The sequence below is a fragment of the Colossoma macropomum genome, unplaced genomic scaffold (assembly GCF_904425465.1).
Source record: "Colossoma macropomum unplaced genomic scaffold, Colossoma_macropomum, whole genome shotgun sequence".
Lineage (NCBI taxonomy): Eukaryota > Metazoa > Chordata > Actinopteri > Characiformes > Serrasalmidae > Colossoma > Colossoma macropomum.
In genome coordinates, this window is record NW_023494790.1 from 819,559 (window position 1) to 842,070 (window position 22,512).

General features: G+C 38.8%; 1 protein-coding gene across 1 annotated transcript; it reads right to left on the reverse strand.

Annotated features, from left to right (window-relative positions):
* Positions 1 to 7,534: 7,534 nt before the first annotated feature.
* zgc:92749 (elongation of very long chain fatty acids protein) lies at positions 7,535 to 22,472 on the reverse strand. The gene is made up of 4 exons (XM_036571864.1): positions 22,294 to 22,472; positions 17,362 to 17,493; positions 15,242 to 15,393; positions 7,535 to 11,735 (listed from the first exon to the last, which is right to left on the reverse strand). Exons 1-4 carry the CDS (start codon positions 22,374 to 22,376, stop codon positions 11,308 to 11,310), a joined length of 795 nt encoding a protein of 264 aa, XP_036427757.1. The 5' UTR covers positions 22,377 to 22,472; the 3' UTR covers positions 7,535 to 11,307.
* Between the last annotated feature and the right edge of the window lie 40 nt (positions 22,473 to 22,512).

The window sequence follows — 22,512 nt, forward strand, 5'->3', positions numbered from 1 at the left end:
GGAAAATCTGATATAATACGTTTTCTTTCAGGGACTCTTTTGCCTCACAACACCCTGCATGTATCCCTCCACCATGAACTGATTTTAAAAAGTGTTTTAGCCCAAAATCTTTCCAGAACTATCCTAAAACAGTGTCTCAGCCATCAGGCAGTGAATTCATAACCATTTGATGTAGTAACTTTCTGTGAGGGAGCTTTTAGAGGTGGACGTCTGGTTCCTATCACCACCACTGTGAACAGTTCTGACTCTGTGTGTTTCTCTAGAACAGAGCGTTTCACACCAAACCACTCTGAACGACTCTGTTTACATCTTAACCATTTAATTGAAAGATCAGTAGACTTCCCCTTCAAATCGTCACTAGATGGCACTGTTGTTTTTATTGTCACTGGCACAAACAACCAAACACTTTTCACATAATATTTGGAGTCCTTTATTTTGATGCTCAATATTTTAAGTATTAACATTTTTAAAATGTGTTGTGTACATTAGGATTATGATCCCATACAATCAGAAAGGCAAATAAACACAATATTAATACAGGCAGCTAAGAAAACTATTACTTGAACTTACCTTTATAGAATACTTTAAACATGTTCATTACATATTTTCCAACTTTTAGCAGAGCTATGTAGTCAGTAATGCCAAGTGAACTTTAATATTGAAAAATCTTTAATATTTCATACGTCTTATATCGAGTATCTTTTGTTTTTTGATCATTCGTAGGTTTTGTAATCTGAATGTTAGGCCTATTCAAATTTCAGCTGTGTTATTAATGCAGTTCATTACTTTTACTCATAGACTTTTTTATAAATCCAGCCAAGTTCATGAAAAAACAACCCAAACATTGTCCACCTGCCAAAAATCCCTGGGAAACTGGCCAATCTGGCAACACTGGTGCCTTTCAGAAGTAACCATGTCTATGTCAAGTTCAAGTTCAATTCATTATAAGTTCTCAGGGCAATTTATTGGCAGCAGACGCGAATATTAAAATCATTAAAATCTCACATAAGACTGATGCTGACTGAACTGTACAGCACAATGAAAGGGAAACATATCCTTTAGGCGGTCTAACAGCTGAGGGAATAAAATAATATTCGTATTTGTTTGTCTTCATTGCGGGAGGTTTGTTACCGGAGAGTTAAATCTAAAAATCAAAGTGCAGTGAATGATGACAATCTAAAAGAACATTCTGATTCTTACACGTGGCTCACTGTCACAAAGTTCAGACAATCTCGTCTGATTTACTCCTATTATAATATTGGCTTGGTCAGTAATATAATTTAAGCTCTTCTGATGTCTTACATTCAGATTATAAAACCAGCAAATCATCAATATAAAAAACAGCCTTATCATTGTTGGCCCTTTTTGCACAATGTGAGCTTCACTCTCCATCTTCATACCCTTAAAGGGGAATTCCACCGTTTTATTTCCAAAATTTCAATGAGTTGAGATGTAAACAGAGTCGTTCAGAGTGGTTTGGTGTAAAATGCTCTGTTCTAGAGAAACTTACCGAGTCGGAATTTTTCACAGTGGTGGTGATAGGAACCAGACGTCCACCTCTAAAAGCTCCCTCACAGAAAGTTACTACATCAAATGGGGATGAATTCACTGATGTCTGAAACATTGTTTTACGATAGTTTTGAGAAGATTCAGGCATATTTAAGTCCATAATAGTCTCCAAAGACAATGTATTATTTCAGATTCTCCACTATTTTCCATCATCAACATTCCATATAAACTCAGAAGACTCGTGTAGGTTCACTGGTGGTTCTGGATAGTAAATAAAATGTCTATATTTGTGTTGTAGTCATGGCAATGTCTGGTTCCTATCACTACCACTGTAAAGACATCTGAACCATTTCACACCAAACCACTCTGAATCTCTCTGTTTACGTCTCACACACTGAGTTATGCAGAAATTTATCGCCACAGTTTTGTCACAGGCATATTTGGATGTCTTTGGTTTTAAATACATTAATCTGTAAAAAAAAAAATAAAAAAATCACACCATTTGAAATTCCACCACAGGACTCTGACCTGTTTCATCCTTAACCGGGAGGCGTACAATAACAGTGTCATTTGCAAATTTCACAACATCCCTACTTTGCAATCAACTGCGTCAATCGCCTGTGTGTAAAATATACAACGGAGGTGAAAGTTCACAGTCCTGTGGTGAACCAGTGGATGACACTAATTGCTGTGTCATTTATCCACAGCCTCTGATTCTCTCTCCATTAGAACGTTTTATAATCCATCCCACAATATTATGATCCTAACCAAAATAATGATACGATAGACTTGGTTACTTCTGAATGGCACCAGTGATGTCAGATTGACCGTTTTCCTGCAAAAAGAGGATAAGTTTTTGGCAAGAGGACAAAATTTCAGTTGGCTTGTTTTCCGAACCAAAAAAAAAGTTTTTTGCTACAGCATTTTCTTTGGGTTCTTTGGATGTTAATGGTTCCATGTAGTATCTGTTTTGAGAATGTTTTAAGAAAAGGTTCTATATAGAACCATACACAAAACATTCTCAATCAATCTGAAGAACCATTTTACCATACACATGCAAATGATTCTGTGAGTGTTTGTGGTTCTGTATAGAACCATTGTTGTTACTAGAGAACTTTTGAAGAGCCACCTTTTTTAAAAGTGTAGTTCCAGCTCAGCTATAAAGGGATGAATTCTGCTCAAAATCAATGAAAGTTCATGCAACAATAAAGATCTGATTGTTTAATACTCACAATATTATCATTGAAACCAAAATCAAGACACAATAGCCATGATTACTTCTGAATGGCACCACTGTTGCCAGATTGGGCATTTTCCTGCCAAGCTGGATGGATTTTTGGCAGGTGGACAAAATTTTAGTGGGTTTTTTTGTCCAAAGCTCCAGAAACAAGTGCTCAGGCATCATATCTGGCAGAGTAGCAGTTGCATCCTCCACCACCCTCAACTCTTCATAACAAAAGATTTCAGAGCAAACTAAGATTGTTCAAAGCACTACACTCTTAAAAAAAGATGGTTCTTCAAGGGTTCTTTAGTAAAGAAAATGGTTCTATATAGAACCATGAACATTCAAAGGGCTCTTTGCATCATAAAAATGTTCTTCAGACTGACAGAGAATGTGCTGTGTATGGTTCTGTAGAGAACCCTTTTGAGAAGGGTTCTTCTATTGTTACAAGCTTGACATCGTCACAGTAGAAGAACCCTTTAAAAAGTTCTATATAGAACCATCTACTGCACATTCTCCATCAATCTGAAGGGTTCTATATAGCACTCAAAAGGGTTCTTCTATTGTTCCAAGCTTGACATCATAACTATTGGGTGCTATATAGAGCAATTTTCAATAAGGTTCTATACTGAACCATCTACAGCTCATTTTCACATCAGTCTGAAGAATGCTTTAATCATGCAAAAGGGTTCTGAGTGTTCATGGTTCTATTTAGAACCTTTTTGAAAAGGGTTCTATATAGCACCCAAAGCATTCTTCTATTTTTACAACCGTTTGGATGCTATATAGAATCATTTTCCAAAAGGTTCTATACAGAACCATCTACAGCACATTCTCCATCAATCTAAAGAACCCTATCATGATGCAAAGAACCCTTTAATCATGCAAAGGGTTCTTTGAATGTTCATGGTTCTATATAGAAGAAGCCTTGAAGCACTGTCTGAGTGTAGAATCCTTTTCAAAACGGTTCTATATAGAACCATACACATTACTCCATCAATCTGAAGAACCATTTTATCATAGGCATGCAAATGGTTGTCTGTGTGTTTCTGGTTCTATATTGTCTTTACTAAAGAACCTTTAAAGAACCGTCTTTTTTAAAAGTGTAGTTCCAGCTCAGCTACCAAGGGGCAAATTCTGCTCAAAATCAATGAAAGTTCATGCAACAGGTTCTTCGAGTTCAGAGTTCTATAAAGAACCACTTTTTTTGTTTTACTAAAGAACACTTGAAGAACCATCATTTTTAAGTGTGTAGGATATTTGATTGTAGGAATTGGATCTACTGTTGCAGGCTTGGGTAACAGTTGAAAAATCATACAAATGTTTGGGCCTAACTGTTGAGCTCAGTACATAAAGGGGAATGTTTCAAAATTTCCGCTACTGAAAATACATTTGATTCTAGTTCTTTTCTATTTTTTTTATTACACTGTCCTCGTAGCACAGTGAACACTCAAGGTGAGCACCTTCCCACCCTACTCACACAGCAAATGTGAGAACAATGTACAGCAATTATGGCTTCAAAACGTGTTTCTTCATGTTTCTAACCAATCAGGTTTCCTCCAAACCTCTCCTTCAGCTTCACCACAACACAGACAGACTCATTAAAATAATCAGGTGTTAATTTAATGCAGTAACACAGACTAAGGCATCTGTCAAACTGAAATTCCACAGGATTTTAAATGCAAACTCTTAAAAAAGATGGTTCTTCAAGGGTTCTTTAGTAAAGTATGGTTTTATATACAATCATGAACACGCAAAGAACCATTTGTATGATTAAAGCGTTGTTGCATCATTAAAGCGTTCTTCAGATTGATGGAAAATTCGCATGAATGTGCTGTAGATGGTTCCAAATAGAACCCTTTTGAACAGGGTTCTGTACAGCAACAAAAAGCGTTCTTCTACTGTAAGCCTGACATCATAACAATAGAAGAACCCTGTTGGATGCTATATAGAAATATTTTCAAAAGGTTCTATATTGAACCATCTCCAGCACATTTTCCCGTCAGTCTGAAGAACGCTTTAATCATCATTTAAGTATCACCCGAAAGTGTTCTTTTATTGTTACAACCTTTTGGGTGCTACAAAAAATCATTTTCCAAAAGGTTCTATATAGAACAATCTACAGCACATTCTCCATCAATGTGAAGAACGCTTTCATGATCTAAAGAACCCTTAACCTTCTAGTGCAGGGCAACAAACTAACCTTCCTCACTTTACAATGAAATTATATTATAAAGTTATAAAGACAAATTATAAAGACAATCATAGGGTTAACAATAAAGGGAAGAGTTTGAATAAGTCCATAAAAAGCATGTTCTTGGTCATAGTATCTCTTAGTGGGCACATTTAAACCTCTTATTTAACATTCAGTATCTTTGTCTTTTTTTTTTGAGAATTTGCAGAAATATGTTTGTTGCCTAGAAGCAACATTGTGCGACAGTTGAATGGATTTAGCCAGTCACAAGCCAGGTCTCACTACTTCATGGAACATGGCTCTATACCATTTATCCCCAGTGTTGCACAATGTTGCCTCAAGGCAACATAATCCAAAAGGACCTCTGTACATATTATTACTATTACTTCTTATGTCTTTGAGTTTAATGAAAGGCGGCACGATGGTGCAGTGGGTAGCGCTGTTGCCTCATGGCAAGAAGGGTCTGGGTTTGATTCCCCGGCCAGGTGACCAGAGTCCTTTCTGTGAGGAGTTTGCACGTTCTCGCCGTGTCTGAGTGGATTTCCTCCCACAGTCCAAAGACATGCAGTCAGGCCAACTGGACCCTAGATGTGAGTATGAATGTGTATGTCTGTCTGCCCTGCGATGGACTGGTGACCTGTGTAGGGGATAGGCTCCCTGTGACCCAGAAGGATAAGCGGCTTAGAAGGTGTATGTGTGTAAATGTAATAAACAGGTCTGAAAAAAAATGAATCAAATTTATGCAAAAAGTGAATTAAATATATATTTTTTTATTTGTTCTCATAATGTGTGCAGTAGAGGGTTAAATCATGTAAAGGGTTCTTTGAATGTTCATGATTCTGTATAGAACTATTAGAACCATTTTCTTTATTAATTATTACCTCTTTTTAAGAGTGTAGAATCCTTTTCAAAAAGGTTCTATACAGAACCATACACAACACATTCTCTGTCAGTCTGAAGAAGCATTTCACCATAAACACGCTAATGGTTCTTTAAGTGCTTATGGTTGTATGTAGAACCATTTTTATTTCTAAGGAACCTTTGAAGAACCATCTTTTTTGAAAGTGTAGGTTCTAGCTCAGCTACCAAGGGACAAATGCTGGTCAAAATCAGTAAAAATTCATGTAACAGTCTGGTCTGATTGTTTTTATAGTGTTAAGGTTAAAATGAGCTCAGGAAGGTAAACGCTGCAGGTGTGGAACCGAAAGACGGCAGATTAAATTGAACAAAAGAGCAGCCAGAGTTAAAACAATACATCAGTGTGTAAATGTTTATTGTACGTAAACAGCTCAGTCATACATCTCTAAAGCAGAGGTTCTCCATCTCAGCTACAGTACACAGAATCAACTTCAGGATCAACTTCAGATTCAATCATCGTCATCATCATCATCATCACGACCTTCATGAGCCAAGTTCAGTGTGGCAAATCAAAAAATGTGATTAAAAAAGACAAAACAAAACCAGGACTGCGACTGAGAACTGCTGCTCTAAACCAAAAATTCAAGACCTTTAAAACAAACAATGTTGCTGATAAAGTGTTACATGTTGTCATTACACCAACATTACAATAACACAGCAGGATGTTTTAGACAGCCATTAGAAAAAGAAACATCTGCAATATGGAAAAAAGAAAATGTCAGTTTTCAAGTGAACTAAGGAATGTAGTGCATTATGATCATGTTTATCATAAAATGTAAAACAATTTCTGGCACTTTTAGAAGAGCATTTATTCAGAAACTAAATTCTTCAGATGCTATATAGAAAACTACTGCCCTCTCCCACCCCCACCCCCGCCCCAAACAGATGGATGGATGGATGGATGGATGGATAAAAGAAATAATGCCATGAAGACAAATAAACGGATGTAATGTGGAAAACAACCACACTATTAATCTACTAATCTTGTTGAATACCATTTACAAGATAAGACTGTTGTGTAATGGCCTACAGTTCTGTGCAGACAGTAAAAACCGCCATCAAGTACAAGTTATTCATTCTTCAGGAGAGATTTCTGAGAAGATTAGATATAAGATAGTCCACTCGAACAAGGGAGGAAAAAAGAAGTGAATAAACAGGAGTTTCTAAAAAAATTGATTAACAGCTCCAGAGAAAATGTGTCTCCTAAAAACCACCTGGAAGAGCTGGTCAACCCCAAAACTGCCCCCATCAGATAAACAGCACTTAAAGCTTTCATCTCTGAGAGAGAGGAGAAAATCAAGCTGCTTCAGATCTGAAAACATCCACAGGTGTTTCTGTCCATCCTTCCACTGTGAGAAGACGACTCAGCGCTGTGGGTCTGAAAGGATGTGTGGCTGATCAAGAAGAACCTCACTGAGAAAAGGAGACGGACACATCAAACAAAGAAGCTGAACGATGGACTGACCACCCCAGAGTCCAGACCTCAACACCACTGAATGTGTTTGATTACTTCAGAAAATCATCAACCAGCTTCTAAGACTGAACTTTGGAGGTGTGTCTGCAGATTCTTTGAGAAAGTGAAAGTGAGTCTCCTGAAGAGACTGGAAGCTGGAATAAAGGTAAAGAGTGACTCACTGACTCACACAGCTGAGAGCAGATTTAGGGGTGAATAACTTGAAAAATGAATAAAGTCGTTTTGACTGGAAATTTATTGCTCAGCACTGTATTTCAGTTCATCCTATATACAGACACAGTATCACAAAACAATCTCCACATCCGGACGAACTGGACAACTGTCTTAAAGGGGGTACAGGAACTGGTTTGGCAAAAACTCCCACATAAAACGCTGTCTGGCAGTGCATTCACTGTGATTATGTAATTCAAAGTCAATCAGTTGTTAGAGTCATAATAAAAGTCACAGAGACGGAGGAAATCATTAAATAATCTCAATGAGAGCCGAGCAATGAGGAAACTTCATCTAAATCTGTGACCGGCAAAGGTATGTGTGAGACATTCTCTACAAAGCATATCTTCACTAAAGCACGAGACTCCCCGTCATTCCGATACCTATCTGTCAGATCTCTATCAGTACCTGAGCAGGTAAAGCCTCCAGGTGTGCTCACACTGCAGCCAGCCAGCCGCAGTTATGCTTTTCAAGTTTTACTCCTTTTGAGCGAGGGAGAGTGAACTGCATTACGCTCTGGATTCTGGACTTCATAGAGCTACCCTCTTAAAAATGATGGTTCTTCAAGGTTCTTTAGTAAAGAAAATGGTTCAATATAGAGCCATGAACACTCGAAGAACTCCTTGCATGATTAAAGGGTTCTTTGCATCAAGAATTAGTTCTTCAGATTGATTATGAATGTGGTGTAGATAGTTCTATATGGCACCAAAAGGGTTCTGCTATTGTTACGATGTCAAGCTTGTACCAATAGGAGAACCGATTTTGGTGTGAATAGAACCCTTTTCAAAAAGGTGCTATATAGAACTATCTACAACACATTCTCCATCAATCTGAAGAACGCTTTCATGATGTACAGAACCCTTTAATCATGCAAAGGGTTCTTTGAGTATTCATGGCTCTATACAGAACCATTTGCTTTACTAAAGAACCCTTGAAGAACCATTGATTTTGAGTGTGTAGCTGTATGTCTCTCTGAACTTAATGATGGCAGAAGCACTATTTGAGAGCATTAGTGAAAAATATAATTCAAACGATTTTCCACTCAGCCAAGATTACAAGGCAATTATTGCTAACAATAGAAGTCAATAGTCACCCAGATTTTATGAATGCAACCCCAAAATGTCTCTGAACCCACTCAAACTGCATACAGCTCCTCATTAAGGTCGCACAGACTTGTAGATGTGGTTAAGGACCCATTATGACTTGACTTGAGCTATAAAAATGTCACCGTGTAGCTGCAGGAAGCCTCTTTAGACGAAAGGTGGTATGCCGAATTCTGTGTTTCCGTCACGCAGGCATATAGATGTCGCAGATTATGTTCATGATTTCTGTTGTTTCTATTTATAAATAACTATAATCTCGAGTAGTAACCTATCATCTATATGCCTGCGTAACATATGCACGTGAAGGGGAGTTGGATTCTGCAGGGGACTCGGAATTCGGCACAACACCTGTTGTCTAAAGCGTCCACCCTCAGCGTTCAGCTACACGGTGCAGTTTTGTTCATTTTCATAGCTCAAAGTCACACTGTGCTCTAAACCACATCAACAGGTCTGCATGACATTTTTACATTTTCTTCCTAATTTTCTCCCCAATTTAGTATCCAATTCCACCCACTTGTCAGGACTTCCCCAATCACACGATACCACCAGTGCTAGGAGGGCGAAAGCTAGCACAGGCTTCCTCCGAGACCTGTGAAGCATCTTTTCGAACTGCCACTAATGCAACGCCATCGGACAGCTGGAGGACAGCGCCAACCGTCAATTCTGTTACATCAGCTCACAGCTGGCTATCATTGCGCTGGGTGAAGGCAGGGGGCATCCTACCCACCAGGGAGGGCGAGGCCAACTGTGCTCTCTTGGACTCTTAGCCACGGACGGCTGTAGCATCACCAGGGATCAAACTTGTGATCACCTGATGACAGGGCCAACGTTTAGACGGTTGGGTCACTCAGGAGCCCCCATATCTGCACGACCTTAAAAAATACCTGAATGAGGTTAGAGCTGGTTGAGAGCAGTTTTAGCGATATATTTACCAAAAAGATTTGGGTGATTATTGACATCTAGTGTTTGTTGGCAATGTTAGATTTCTGACTCCAGTGATAAAATAAAACAACAAAATCTAGACACCAAACGTGAACAGTGCAAAAGTCAGAAACAGTAATCAAACCGGACCCTCATAAGCATCCTGAAGTTTCCTGCCCCGAGTACTCTCTCTAAACAATCTAATGTCCTTCAGCTGTGATCACATTTCAGGTTTTCAGGTAAACATTTTGAATAAATCTTCTGTTAATCTGTTCCTACAGTACAACACACTGAGTAATTCACTTTGAGTAATTATTAAAACAAAATTACAAACAAATCAAAATAGCTGCTGAACAATTAAAAGGAATGTCAAAACAGAAAAGGTGCAAACTGTGTTAAAACCTAATGAGGCTCAAAGTAAGAACACTGCTGTAAGATGAGGTTCCCTGCATGAAAACTAGCATTCAAAAGTTGAATCACTGCTTTCAGTAAAATATAACTCATTTGTAGGAAGCTGTAAATAAAGATGAAGAAATATTAAACAGATTCTCCACTATTTTCCATCATCAACATTCCATATAAACTCAGAAGACTCGTGTAGGTTCACTGGTGGTTCTGGATAGTAAATAAAATGTCTATATTTGTGTTGTAGTCATGGCGACCCCTGGTTCCTATCACCACCACTGTAAAGACATCTGAGTCTCTACAATCAACCATTTCACACCTCAGTGACTGCAGAAATAGTTAAAAAAAATTGGTGGAGCTTCCTTTTAAGTGCTGTTTGTTTGGAATGCTGTTTGTTTTAAGTGCTGTATGTTTTTTTAAGTGCTGTTCATTTTTTTAAGTGCTGTCCGTGCATTTACATTCAGTTTGCACTGTGTACTGACGGGTTTGAGTCTGCACCTTAAACTCTTTTCTATTTGATACCAAAATGACAAAAAAATGGAATAATTTTTTCCCCACAAACAAGACTGAACGTACAACGACTTTCTACCTAAGAAATCCTAAGAAAATATCTCCTGTTTCACTTATGAACACAAATGTGGTGAAAACTGTTTCTGTTTACCACAGTGTGAATCACTCTAAGGCCCAATCCCATTTCACCCCTCGCCCCTACCATTTAGCCCTACTACCGTTTTGTGCGTTCACGTCTAGGGGTAGGGTGTCCTGATTCTTGTTGAGACAGAGGGGTAGGGTGAAGTGTTAGAGCTACATGATCCTCCAAATGGAGGTTTTTCAGAGACTCCAAACAGAGAGTTATGAGAAAAAAAGAAAAAACGGTAAGATGGAGAACAAGAGACCAAAGAAAGCCACAAATGTGAGAATTTTCTCTGTTAAAAAATTATGCTAACCATCATATTATCTTAGTTTAATGTTGTTTCAGTGTATTATGGTCCTTTTCTTCATAACAAGCATTAAAATCCCTAGTAGTGCTGACGTCTCGGTAGTTAGCTAAATTTCCCGCTCCACCTTAAATAGTCCAGCAGTTACATTCTCAGGGCAGGGTTGCCTACAGAGCAGCGCTGGTAGCTGTTAATGAAGTGATGCTCTTTTTATTTGAGGGTCCCATTTCAGAGGGAAGATTTCAACCACTACCCTGTAACTCACTTCCAAGGGGTTAGGGCGACACTCAAAAACAAGAGGTAGGGGTAAAAATAAGAAATGGGATTGGGCCTTAATCCACAGTTTAACTAAATATTATTTGCCGATTCCTAATCTAGATCCACACTACTGCCCCCTACTGGCCAATCCACTCTTATTCAACTTTAACATCCTTGCTCTTCTCCCTCTTCAGGTAGGACTGATAGAAGAACCAGGTGAAAAGCACCAGGTAGCTGAGGTACATGAGTGAGCCCGACACAATGTTGTTCATGTTGGAGGCACAGTGGACGTCATGGTGCCAGTGGTAAACTAACGCGAGGACGGTCAGGCCCATGGCCATCTGTAGGATCTGCATTGTTGTGATGATCATGGCGCAGGGCTTGGGCAGTCGCAGGCCGGCCGCTTTGGCGGTGTAATAGCTGTACATCAGTGCATGGACTGTGTAATTCATGGTCATAAACCAACCGCCTCCGGCCACCCGGTCCTTGTAGGAGTACCAACTGTACATCAGAACCGTGATGTGGTGGTACCAGTGCAGGAAGATCAGACGCTGCTTGCGGAGAACGATGAAGACCGTGTCACCTGAGACCACAGGAGAAACAATGATTAAAGGTGCAAACAGCGTTAACAGCGGTGGTAGTCAGTCTGCATACACACTCATAAATCAGTAAGGTGAGCAGAATAAACAGGTTTGAGTTTAAAGGAATACTTAGTGCTTCTTCACTTTGGCATCTGAGCAACGAGGCTAATGTAGCTGGGAATGTAAGCTTATACCCCGTCAATCAGCGCCATACTAACATGCCTACATCATCACTCCCTCACCTCAAACTGTGTGGAGGTGCTCTGTAATCTCTAACAGACTTGATTATCTAGTTTCTGACACTGTATGACTGTTACCTCCAGGCCTGGATCAAAGTACATCACATGGCTAAAAACAACTGCAGCAGGTTTTTGAAACCTGAATTTTATTCATACTTTTGTCTGACGCGTTTTCTACAGCTACATTTATTTAGGGTTTTTTGTAGGTCTAAAGAGGGAACAATAAACAACAGTGATATTTAGGGGTGTAATGATACACAAAATTCACTGGGGTGCAACGATTATTCGACTTAGTTCACTAAAATCAACAACCAAATTAGCAATTAATTTAGTAGTCGATTAGTTGGTGGAGTCGTTACGCGTCTTTCTTGTGCTCACTAGGAATGTTTTGACATTGCCGCTCATTGGAGAGTTAACAAAACCACAATGGCTGCCTCAAGAACAAAATCTGTGGGAGTGTTTCATGCTAAATTCAGAAAAAAAGGCCATCAGTTGTGCTATTTATAAAGCCAACCTTAGCTGGCATTGGAGCACATCCACACGTCGCCTCACTGGATGAAGAAGATTCATCTCTGTAAGATAGCTGTGCTAGCCCATGAGCTAATGCTAATGTTAAGCCGTCCTACTTGTGTTATGAGCTGTAACATCTAGTCAAGTCAACAGGCTTTTATTGTCATTCCATCTATGTACACAGTGGAGTGAAATTACGTTCCTCCAGGAAGATCACGGTGCAACAAGGAACAAAAAGTATAAAGTGGAAACATACAGACAAAAAATTTAACCAGAAACAATAAATTCGACAAATTAAACAGCCATTAGACACAGTAAACAAACAGGACAGTGCAGCGCCGACACAGCACTCATTTCTATTTCAAAATGCTGTTCTCTGAAATCATTAACGGAGTTGGAGCAGAGAAGGAAGTAACTATTACCCACAGCGACCCTGCTCACGTTCTAGATAACGTTTAGTTTTAAACACTGCATCGTCGTCTTAGTGTCGAGGCCTTGGTGTGTTCAAATTCGGCGAACACAGAATAGCATTTGCTAACAGATGCAAACAGTTTTCTGCTTTCTGCGGACGTTTTCCACCAATCGCAAACAGGAGGTAGTTCTCCGCGAACATACAGGGCAGCTGGACGAAGGTTTACAGCTGAAATGAAATGTTTACAGAGTCTTTCAAATTTAACTGTTCATAGAGAACAAGTTCACCACGAAAGTTTGCCACTTTCCCATCTTCCCTGCAGTGGGGAGTATCTGCTCTCAGAGATCATGGAGAGATGACTTTCCTGCGTTTCAGTAAAGACCTGTGATTGTAGAATTCAGCAGCAGCAGAGTAGACAGACAGCAGAGTGCACAGAGCACAGACTGCACTGTTTACATTTAACATTTAGATTGATTTACTTGACTAAAGGAAAACATATTTAGTTTTGTTATATTTTATTGCTGCTACTTTGCACATCCTTGGTTTTACATTTTGACAGGAAAAAAATGTTTTATTTATGTTTTGTATCAGCAGGAAAGTTCATTAGAACAGTTTTTCATCTTTACTGTATTCATTATTAGTTAGCAAATGCATAAAACAACCTCAAGCTAAATTTAAAAGCTGATAGCTACATAAGAGTTATTTGGTAATTCAGTGTTTCAGAATCTGAATAACTATTCGTTTCAATAATCAATAGATTATTCGACTATCAAATTAGTCGTTTGTTGCAGCCCTGATTCATAATTCAATTGAATATGATACAGTGGTGTCTTAATTTAGTATATATATTTTAGTTTAGCACCCAGATTCTTAAGTATATAAGCATATACGGGTGCTAAACTGGCCTGCCTGCAGTCCAGACTGTCACCCACTGATAACATTTGGCGCATTATGGAATGAAAAATACGACAAGGAGACCCTGAACTGTTAATCAGCTGAAATCCTGTATCAAAGAAGAACAGGAAAACATTTCACTTTCTAAACTACAGCAATTGTAGTATTTTCAATGAAATATAGGGTTTAAATGATTTGCACATCATTGAATTTTGTTTTTATTTTACAATTGTGGCTGAAAATATGCCTTATGTTAATATGCTAATGTTTCCATTTTCAGTTTATTAGAGTTTTTTTAGCCCCAAGCTAATAAACTAGTCACAGGACAACATGCTACTTACAATACAGTGATAAAATACGATGTGCTGTGATTCTGATCGATACAGTACGATTAGGGATGCACTGATATCACTTTTTCCCTTTCGATACCTGATCCCAACGAAACCATTTTAGATGCTTATTTTGATGCCTTATTATTCGAGAATGCCCCTTCACTTTTAATAAGAACCATATTTAGCAACTGAGGTAAATGTGAAATATTTTTAATTGTTTAAACTGGTAAAAACAGAACTGAAGAATACAGAGATAAACCTGTGATGTATATGTTCTCTCCGAGCATCAGACTCTGCTGGAGTTCAGTAAATATTACTGTCATTCGTGCTGACAGAAACAGTTTTCTTGGCTTGATGTGAGTCTGGACAGCAAAATACACATGAAATCCAAACCACATTTGGAGGTGGTTTGAAATGCAATTCCTATCTGAGTTTTTACAGATCTCAGTCTGGACACTCTGGTCGCTCAGATTGGTGTCTTCTGCATCACTCGGACCACGACAAACAATTATGATGTCAAATCCAGAGTGATGGAGTGCTGGGATTCAAGGAGAGCTCTAAAGGTTCATGATTATGAAGAGAGTTCTGAAGAGTTTGGAGGGCGAGATGATGCTCCTTCATCTCTCCTGCATCCGCGTTTTAAAAATACGCATCACCAGCGTAGCTACGTAGTTGCTGTCATCTACGCTGTTACCACGGCAATGCATGCAGATAGACTGGTGATGTCTGGACACACAAATCCAATCTGATCACTTGCAAATCTGATTTAAGAAACAAATCCGATTTGTCTGCAGTCAAAGAGGCTGGTGTTCTCAGAACAATGGACTGACCACCCCAGAGTCCAGACCTCAACACCACTGAATGTGTTTGATTACTTCAGAAAATCATCAACCAGCTTCTAAGACTGAACTTTGGAGGTGTGTCTGCAGATTCTTTGAGAGACTGAAAGTGAGTCTCCTAAAAAGAATGAAAGCTGGAATAAACACAAAAAAACGTGTAATTTTCTTCAAAATGTTTTCTGTTTTTTAATGATGCTGGAAAATGAATGACTGTTTTGACTGGAAATTAAAATAACAGGTGGTCTCTGCTTTCTGTACCGTACTGTGTGTGTGGAAGCTTACCGAGTTCAGGTGCCTTGCTGATGGCAAAGGCATATGCCCAGAACTTGCTGACGGGTGCGCTGTAGAAGGTGGTGTCACACACAGTCTGCCTGAAGCCATTGGAGCTGAAAGTGTGCACCATGTAGGATCCGGTACGGATGGCTCCCAAAATACTGAGGAACAAACACATGTAACATTACAAAATACTCATTTAAAAGCATCTTTGATACCATATTAAACCTATATAAGTCTCCTCTGGAGGACTTCCAGTGCTCTGTAGAGTTGTAATCGTAACCAGTCAGTGTGCAGAGCCTGATATTCTACTCAAAACATGTTAAAGTGATTGATTAAAGGTGGAGCAAGTTCAAAATGCAGCTGCAGCACACCTGAACCTGCTCTAGGGAAACTGCACTCTGCCCTGCAGTCACAACTGTTCAATTACACAGCCATGAATTACATTTACTCATTCACCTATACCTAAAGGGAAAATCCAATGATTTTTCAAAATTCCACCATTATTAAATCATTAAGAAGAAAACTATGTAATTCAGGCTCTCTGCAGAGTCAGAACAGTTCAGAGTGGTGGTGATAGGAACCAGACGTCTGATGAATTTAATGCTTCTAAAAGCTTGCTCTCAAAAAGTTATTACATGAAGTTCTTATGAATATGCTGCCTAATGTCTGAGATATAATTTGGCCCAAATATACATGAGTAGGTACTGGTCATTTTGGATAGTCAATAAAATGGCTATAAATGCATTGTAGACATCACGACTTCTGGGGCCGGATTTACGAAAGCATTCTTAAGAAAAAAACTTGTGAAGGTTCTTAAGACAAACACTAAGAAGTTCGTAAGAATGGGCCTCATTCACCAGTATCCTTCTAAGTGTTTTCTTAAATGTGTTCTTAAGAAAGGTCACAAAAAAAAGTCTGTTAGATTCATGATGTGTTCTTAAATTCTGCGCTTTGCTAAAATGTTCAGCACCCCTAACTTAAAACACCTTCCCACGTCTCTGATATGAAAAACCGTCTACACTCTATTTCAGACCTGTTTCACCAGCGATCAACCAAGCCTTTTTTATATCCAGTGTCTCTGACCTGACAGATATTATACAGGTGCACTGTAATCTCAGTCTCTGTAGTAGATCCAAAATAATCAGATAAAATGCTGCGAAGTGAAATATCTGTCTGAAACCTCAGCTCACCCCACCCTGCTCTCAGGCTACATAGCTGAATTTATATCATTCAAGAAAGGCTGACACAATTCCAGAATCTTGAACTTGACACTGATACTGAGTGTAGAATCACCATGCTTGATCAAAAAAATAAACACTTTTCATCGTCTGAACAGCCAAAGCTTATTAGACTGAATACAAAAAATTTATTTATGTGATATTTGTTAATGACCTCTTTAGAGGGCGGCGCTGAGCGACGTTTGTTTATTTGATGTTTGTTAATGACCTCTTTAGAGGGCGGCGCCGAGCGACGTTTGTTTATTTGATGTTTGTTAATGACCTCTTTAGAGGGCGGGGCTGAGCGACGTTTGTTTATTTGATGTTTGTTAATGACGCCTTTAGAGGGCGGGGCTGAGCGACGTTTGTTTATTTGATGTTTGTTAATGATGCCATTAGAGGGCGGCGCCGAGCAACGTTTGTTTATTTGATGTTTGTTAATGACAGCTTTAGGGGGCGGGGCTGAGCGGCGTTTGTTTATTTGATGTTTGTTAATGACGCCTTTAGAGGGCGGCACTGAGCGACGTTTGTTTATTTGATGTTTGTTAATGACAGCTTTAGGGGGCGGTGCTGAGCGGCGTTTGTTTATTTGATGTTTGTTAATGACAGGTTTAGGGGGCGGTGCTGAGCGGCGTTTGTTTATTTGTAACTGTTACACCATGTGTTGACTGATCCCTGCAGTTTATGCTCGTGTTACTGAATAAACTCAGATGAATCTGCAGTTTGATTCGCCTTTAAGTAAATTACATCAGTGTAGCGTTATAGCGATTTAAATAAAGAGTTGAAAGTTAAAGTATTGAAGTTTTTACTACATTGTAGTGCTGAATTTTCAATACGCTAACATCAACATGCCCAGTGCCACATGTGGGCTGTGGAGCAGTGGAACTGCGTTATCTGAGTGATACTCACCTGAATATAGCCAGACTCAGTGACCAGAGAACTAGAGGCCTTCGCAGGTCCAGCTTCTGCCTCTCTCTCATGAAATGCCGGCCAAGGAATATAACAGCAGCATACAGAGTGCAGAACACGAACGAAGTCGTCCTGTAACACACAGAAAGAGATACATTTCGATTTGCTGACTGGTTAGCATTACTGCTACTGAGTGCTGACTGGTTAGCATTACTGCTACTGAGTGCTGAATGGTTAGCATTACTGCTACTGAGTGCTGCATAGTTAGCATTACTGCTAATGAGTGCTGATTGGTTAGCATTATTGCTACTGAGTAATGATTGGTTAGCATTGCTACTACTGAGTGCTGAGTGGTTTGCATTACTGAGTGCTGACTGGTTAGCATCACTACTACTGAGTGCTGATTGGTTAGCATTACTGCTACTGAGTGCTGATTGGTTAGCATTACTGCTACTGAGTGCTGATTGGTTAGCATTACTGCTACTGAGTGCTGATTGGATAGCATTACTGCTACTGAGTGCTGATTGGTTAGCATTACTGCTACTGAGTGCTGATTGGTTAACATTACTGCTACTGAGTGCTGATTGGTTAGCATTACTGCTACTGAGTGCTGATTGGATAGCATTACTGCTACTGAGTGCTGATTGGTTAGCATTACTGCTACTGAGTGCTGATTGGTTTGCATTACTGCTACTGAGCGCAGATTGGTTAGCATTACTGCTACTGAGTGCTGATTGGTTTGCATTACTGAGTGCTGATTGGTTAGCATTACTGCTACTGAGTGCTGATTGGTTTGCATTACTGAGGGCTGATTGGTTAGCATTACTGCTACTGAGTGCTGATTGGTTAGCATTACTGCTACTGAGTGCTGATTGGTTTGCATTACTGCTACTGAGCGCAGATTGGTTAGCATTACTGCTACTGAGTGCTGATTGGTTTGCATTACTGAGTGCTGATTGGTTAGCATTACTGCTACTAAGCGCAGATTGGTTGGCATTACTGCTACTGAGTGCTGACTGGTTAGCATTACTGCTACTGAGTGCTGAATGGTTAGCATTACTGCTAATGAGTGCTGACTGGTTAGTATTACTGCTACTGAGTGCTGATTGGTTTGCATTACTGAGTGCAGATTGGTTACCATTACTGCTACTGAGTGCTGATTGGTTAGTATCATTGCTACTGAGAGCTGATTGGTTAGTATCATTGCTACTGAGAGCTGATTGGTTAGTATTACTGCTGCTGAGAGCTGATTGGTTAGTATCATTGCTACTGAGAGCTGATTGGTTAGTATCATTGCTACTGAGAGCTGATTGGTTAGTATTACTGCTGCTGAGAGCTGATTGGTTAGTATCATTGCTACTGAGAGCTGATTGGTTAGTATCATTGCTACTGAGAGCTGATTGGTTAGTATTACTGCTGCTGAGAGCTGATTGGTTAGTATTATTGCTACTGAGTGCTGACTGGTTAGCATTACTGCTACTGAGGGCTGATTGGTTGGCATTACTGCTACTGAGTGCTGATTGGTTAATATCATTGCTAATGAGGGCTGATTGGTTAGTATTATTGCTACTGAGTGCTGACTGGTTAGCATTTCTGCTACTGAGTGCTGATTGGTTAGTATCATTGCTACTGAGAGCTGATTGGTTAGTATCATTGCTACTGAGAGCCGATTGGTTAGTATTACTGCTAATGAGAGCTGATTGGTTAGTTTTACTGCTACTGAGAGCTGATTGGTTACCATTACTGCTACTGATAGCTGATATGTTGCTGTTTCAGATTTACTTTGATGTCAAAATTGGTCCTTATTAAAAAGTAAAGGGACCTCCCAGAATTATACGCCACTGCTAATCTACAAAAATAGGCATATTTAAACATCTAAAGTGTTTTATTTTAAAATATATATACCCTGATAAATAAAATCCATCAAGAATTTCAATTATACTGTGAAATTTGATATATATGTTTGTCATATCGCCTACCCTCACTTTATTTTTATTCGTTTATCAATTTTACTTAAATTTCTTGCAGATAAAGAAATGTGTCTGCAGCCAGTCGGATGTGAGAGATGGAGCTGATTACAGTGACGTAGTCATGACCGGGACAAAGGTGAGTCACATCAGTCACTAACAGCGTGGACTCCTTATCACATGCTGGTTTTGTACAAGATAAAGACTTTGCCACAGCTCTACAGATGTTACTTCAGTTCACAGGACTGATATGAGCCGACACCTGTTAGGCTGAGTGATATTTGAACAGCGTCTCATTTAACGCAGCGGATGGGGCACTTAAGTGGGCGTCAAAGGGCCAATCTGGCAGCGCTGCTGCACGACTGGATTCAGAAGTGGAATTTTATAAGGAAATAATATCCCTCTCGTTCCTCAGGTGATCCTGGAAAGATACAGTGCATGTGGACTTTGGATGTCTACTCCGAAAATCATTTCATCATCCTCTCTTTTATTTATTTACTCACTGTCTGTCTGTCACACATAAACACAGTGAAGTAACAATGTGCAGTAGTTACAACAGAAGTGGTCTAAAGTATACGAGCATTATTGGAAACTATTCAATAATACTTTAAAGCTGTTAACTAACCATTATTATGAACTAATAGCTAAATAATAGCAGTATTAATGGTGTATTAACAAATGTAATATGTGTCTGTAGCTACTAATGAGGAACGGCCCATTCAAATTCATATACACACTGTAAAGGTACGAGTTATTGAGTTGTTTAGGAGATGTTTCTGAGGAGACAAGACATAAGACAGTCCATTTACACGAGAAATTAGAAACCCAGCTTTAAGGGCTGTCTATCTCATGGGGGCAGTTTTGGGGACTCCTAACAACCACCTGGAAGAGCTGGTCGACCCCAAAACTGCCCCCATCAGATAAACAGCACTTAAAGCTTTCATCTCTGAGAGAGAGGAGAAAATCAAGCTGATCAGATCTGAAAACATCCACAGGTGTTTCTGTCCATCCTTCCACTGTGAGAAGACGACTCAGCGCTGTGGGTCTGAAAGGATGTGTAGCTGATCAAGAAGAACCTCACTGAGAAAAGGAGACGGACACACCAAACAAAGAAGCTGAACGATGGACTGACCACCCCAGAGTCCAGACCTCAACACCACTGAATGTGTTTGATTACTTCAGAAAATGATCAACCAGCTTCTAAGACTGAACTTTGGAGGTGTGTCTGCAGATTTATTTCATTTTTTTGTTTTTTGTTAAACAATTTTAATTGATTTAAACTATTAAAAGATTTTCAAATAATAACACATTTACTTCTATTTAGGTTTATTTGTAAACATTTGTGGATTCTACTTTTTCCTCAGTTCCATTTCAGTCCTTCAGATTTAGTTCCTAACCCCTTTTTAGTGGATTGATTCCACTCTGTTGTGGTGGTTCAGCTCCAGGATGGCTTTTCCCTCTCAATTTTGGAGCTTTTGCATCTATTTTAAACAGTAATTTCTTTCTTTAAAACATATTTCTTTACTTTAGTGTTTAACTGTTTTTTATTGTTTCCTTTGTTTTTACTGGAATATTACTATACTAACTTCTATTTTCTTGTTAGTAGCATTTTTACTGTAATTTTTTCTTTCTTTTATCTTGTCTTTTATTTTTTAATTGTAATTTTTAACATATCCTGTTTCTGCTATTTATTATATGTTCATTATTTGTTGTTTTTATTTTTGATTATCTTTTGTCTCTTCATCCTCTGTTGTTTTTACTTTGTATTATGAAGCACTTAGAGCTGCATTTTTAATGTATGAAAGGTGCTATATATTATTATTATTACTATGTTATTACTATTATTATTTTAGACCAAAATGCGAACAACAGAGTTACCTCAGTTCTTATGCTGAGAGATGTTGGATGTTCTAAGAAGTTTTATTGCAGCTCTCAGTACTGTAGCACAGGGAACTGAGTGCCGGAGCACTTTCTAGACCAGATGCTTGTTCAGTTAAGTTGTTTTTGGTCAGGTATTCTTTATCTCCACTTGGGAATTTCACTGCAGTAGTAATTTTACTGGAAGATAGTTTAAGCTTCTCCATCCGGGTCTGTCAAGCACCTGAATTATGAATTGATATTGTAGTATATGCAGTGTATTACACACACACACACACACACACACACGTACATATGTATGTATAGATAGATAGATAGATAGATAGATAGATAGATAGATACTTTATTGATCCCAAAGGAAATTCAGCAGCCAGTATCAGTCACACAACACAGCACAGTTATAATAATAAGGGTGAAACAATATAAAAAGAAAAATAAATACAAAATACCTATCTACAGGCATATATACAAATAGAAATATACAAAAATCTGCAGTAAGATCTACAACCCGAGATAAAAAATCAGTGCAGTAATGACTGTACGAGGAGGCACGGGTAACAGAATATAATGACAATACTGAATAAATACTATATAAATAAATATAAATATATAAATGAATATAAATATTTATAAATAAATATAAATAATATAAATATGAATATGAATAAATATAAATACGATTTTTATATTTATTCTTCCTGTTATTGTTTACACTCTTACTACTATTGCTTTCCTCTGCTGTGTGACTGCTACTGGCTGCTAAATTTCCGTCGGGATCAATAAAGTATCTATCTATCTATCTATCTATCTATCTATCTATCTATCTATCTAAATATGTGCAGATATTAGTACAGAGATAAAGTGTCCAGGTGTGAAGTGTCCAGATAAGAGAAGTGTCCTCTTCCCCTCTGGCCCCACTGGGAAAAGCTGAAGAGCCTATATGTGTATTAATTATATGTATTATATGCAAACTAGGCAAGACATCTTCTGCAATCGTTTTATCTTTGCATTTGCAAAAGCCGGTCCATAGAGGAGCTCTGAGTCGGTTCTGTTCATCAGAAAGGCTGGGATTTTAGTTTTCACTCACCAGTTTTCTTCAAACCACTCAAATGCGACTTTTTCGTCAAACCTCCGCTCGAAGTCGAAAGTCTCCAGAGGTGTCGTGTTCATTTTTCACTCGTCTGATTTATTCTGTAACTCCAAAAGACGCAGAAGACGCGCGTTTAAAGTTTCTCAGATTTGCTGCTTTTATCAATGAGCCGGGCGAGGAGAATGTGGGCGAGGAGACGGACAGCCGTTTCAACCA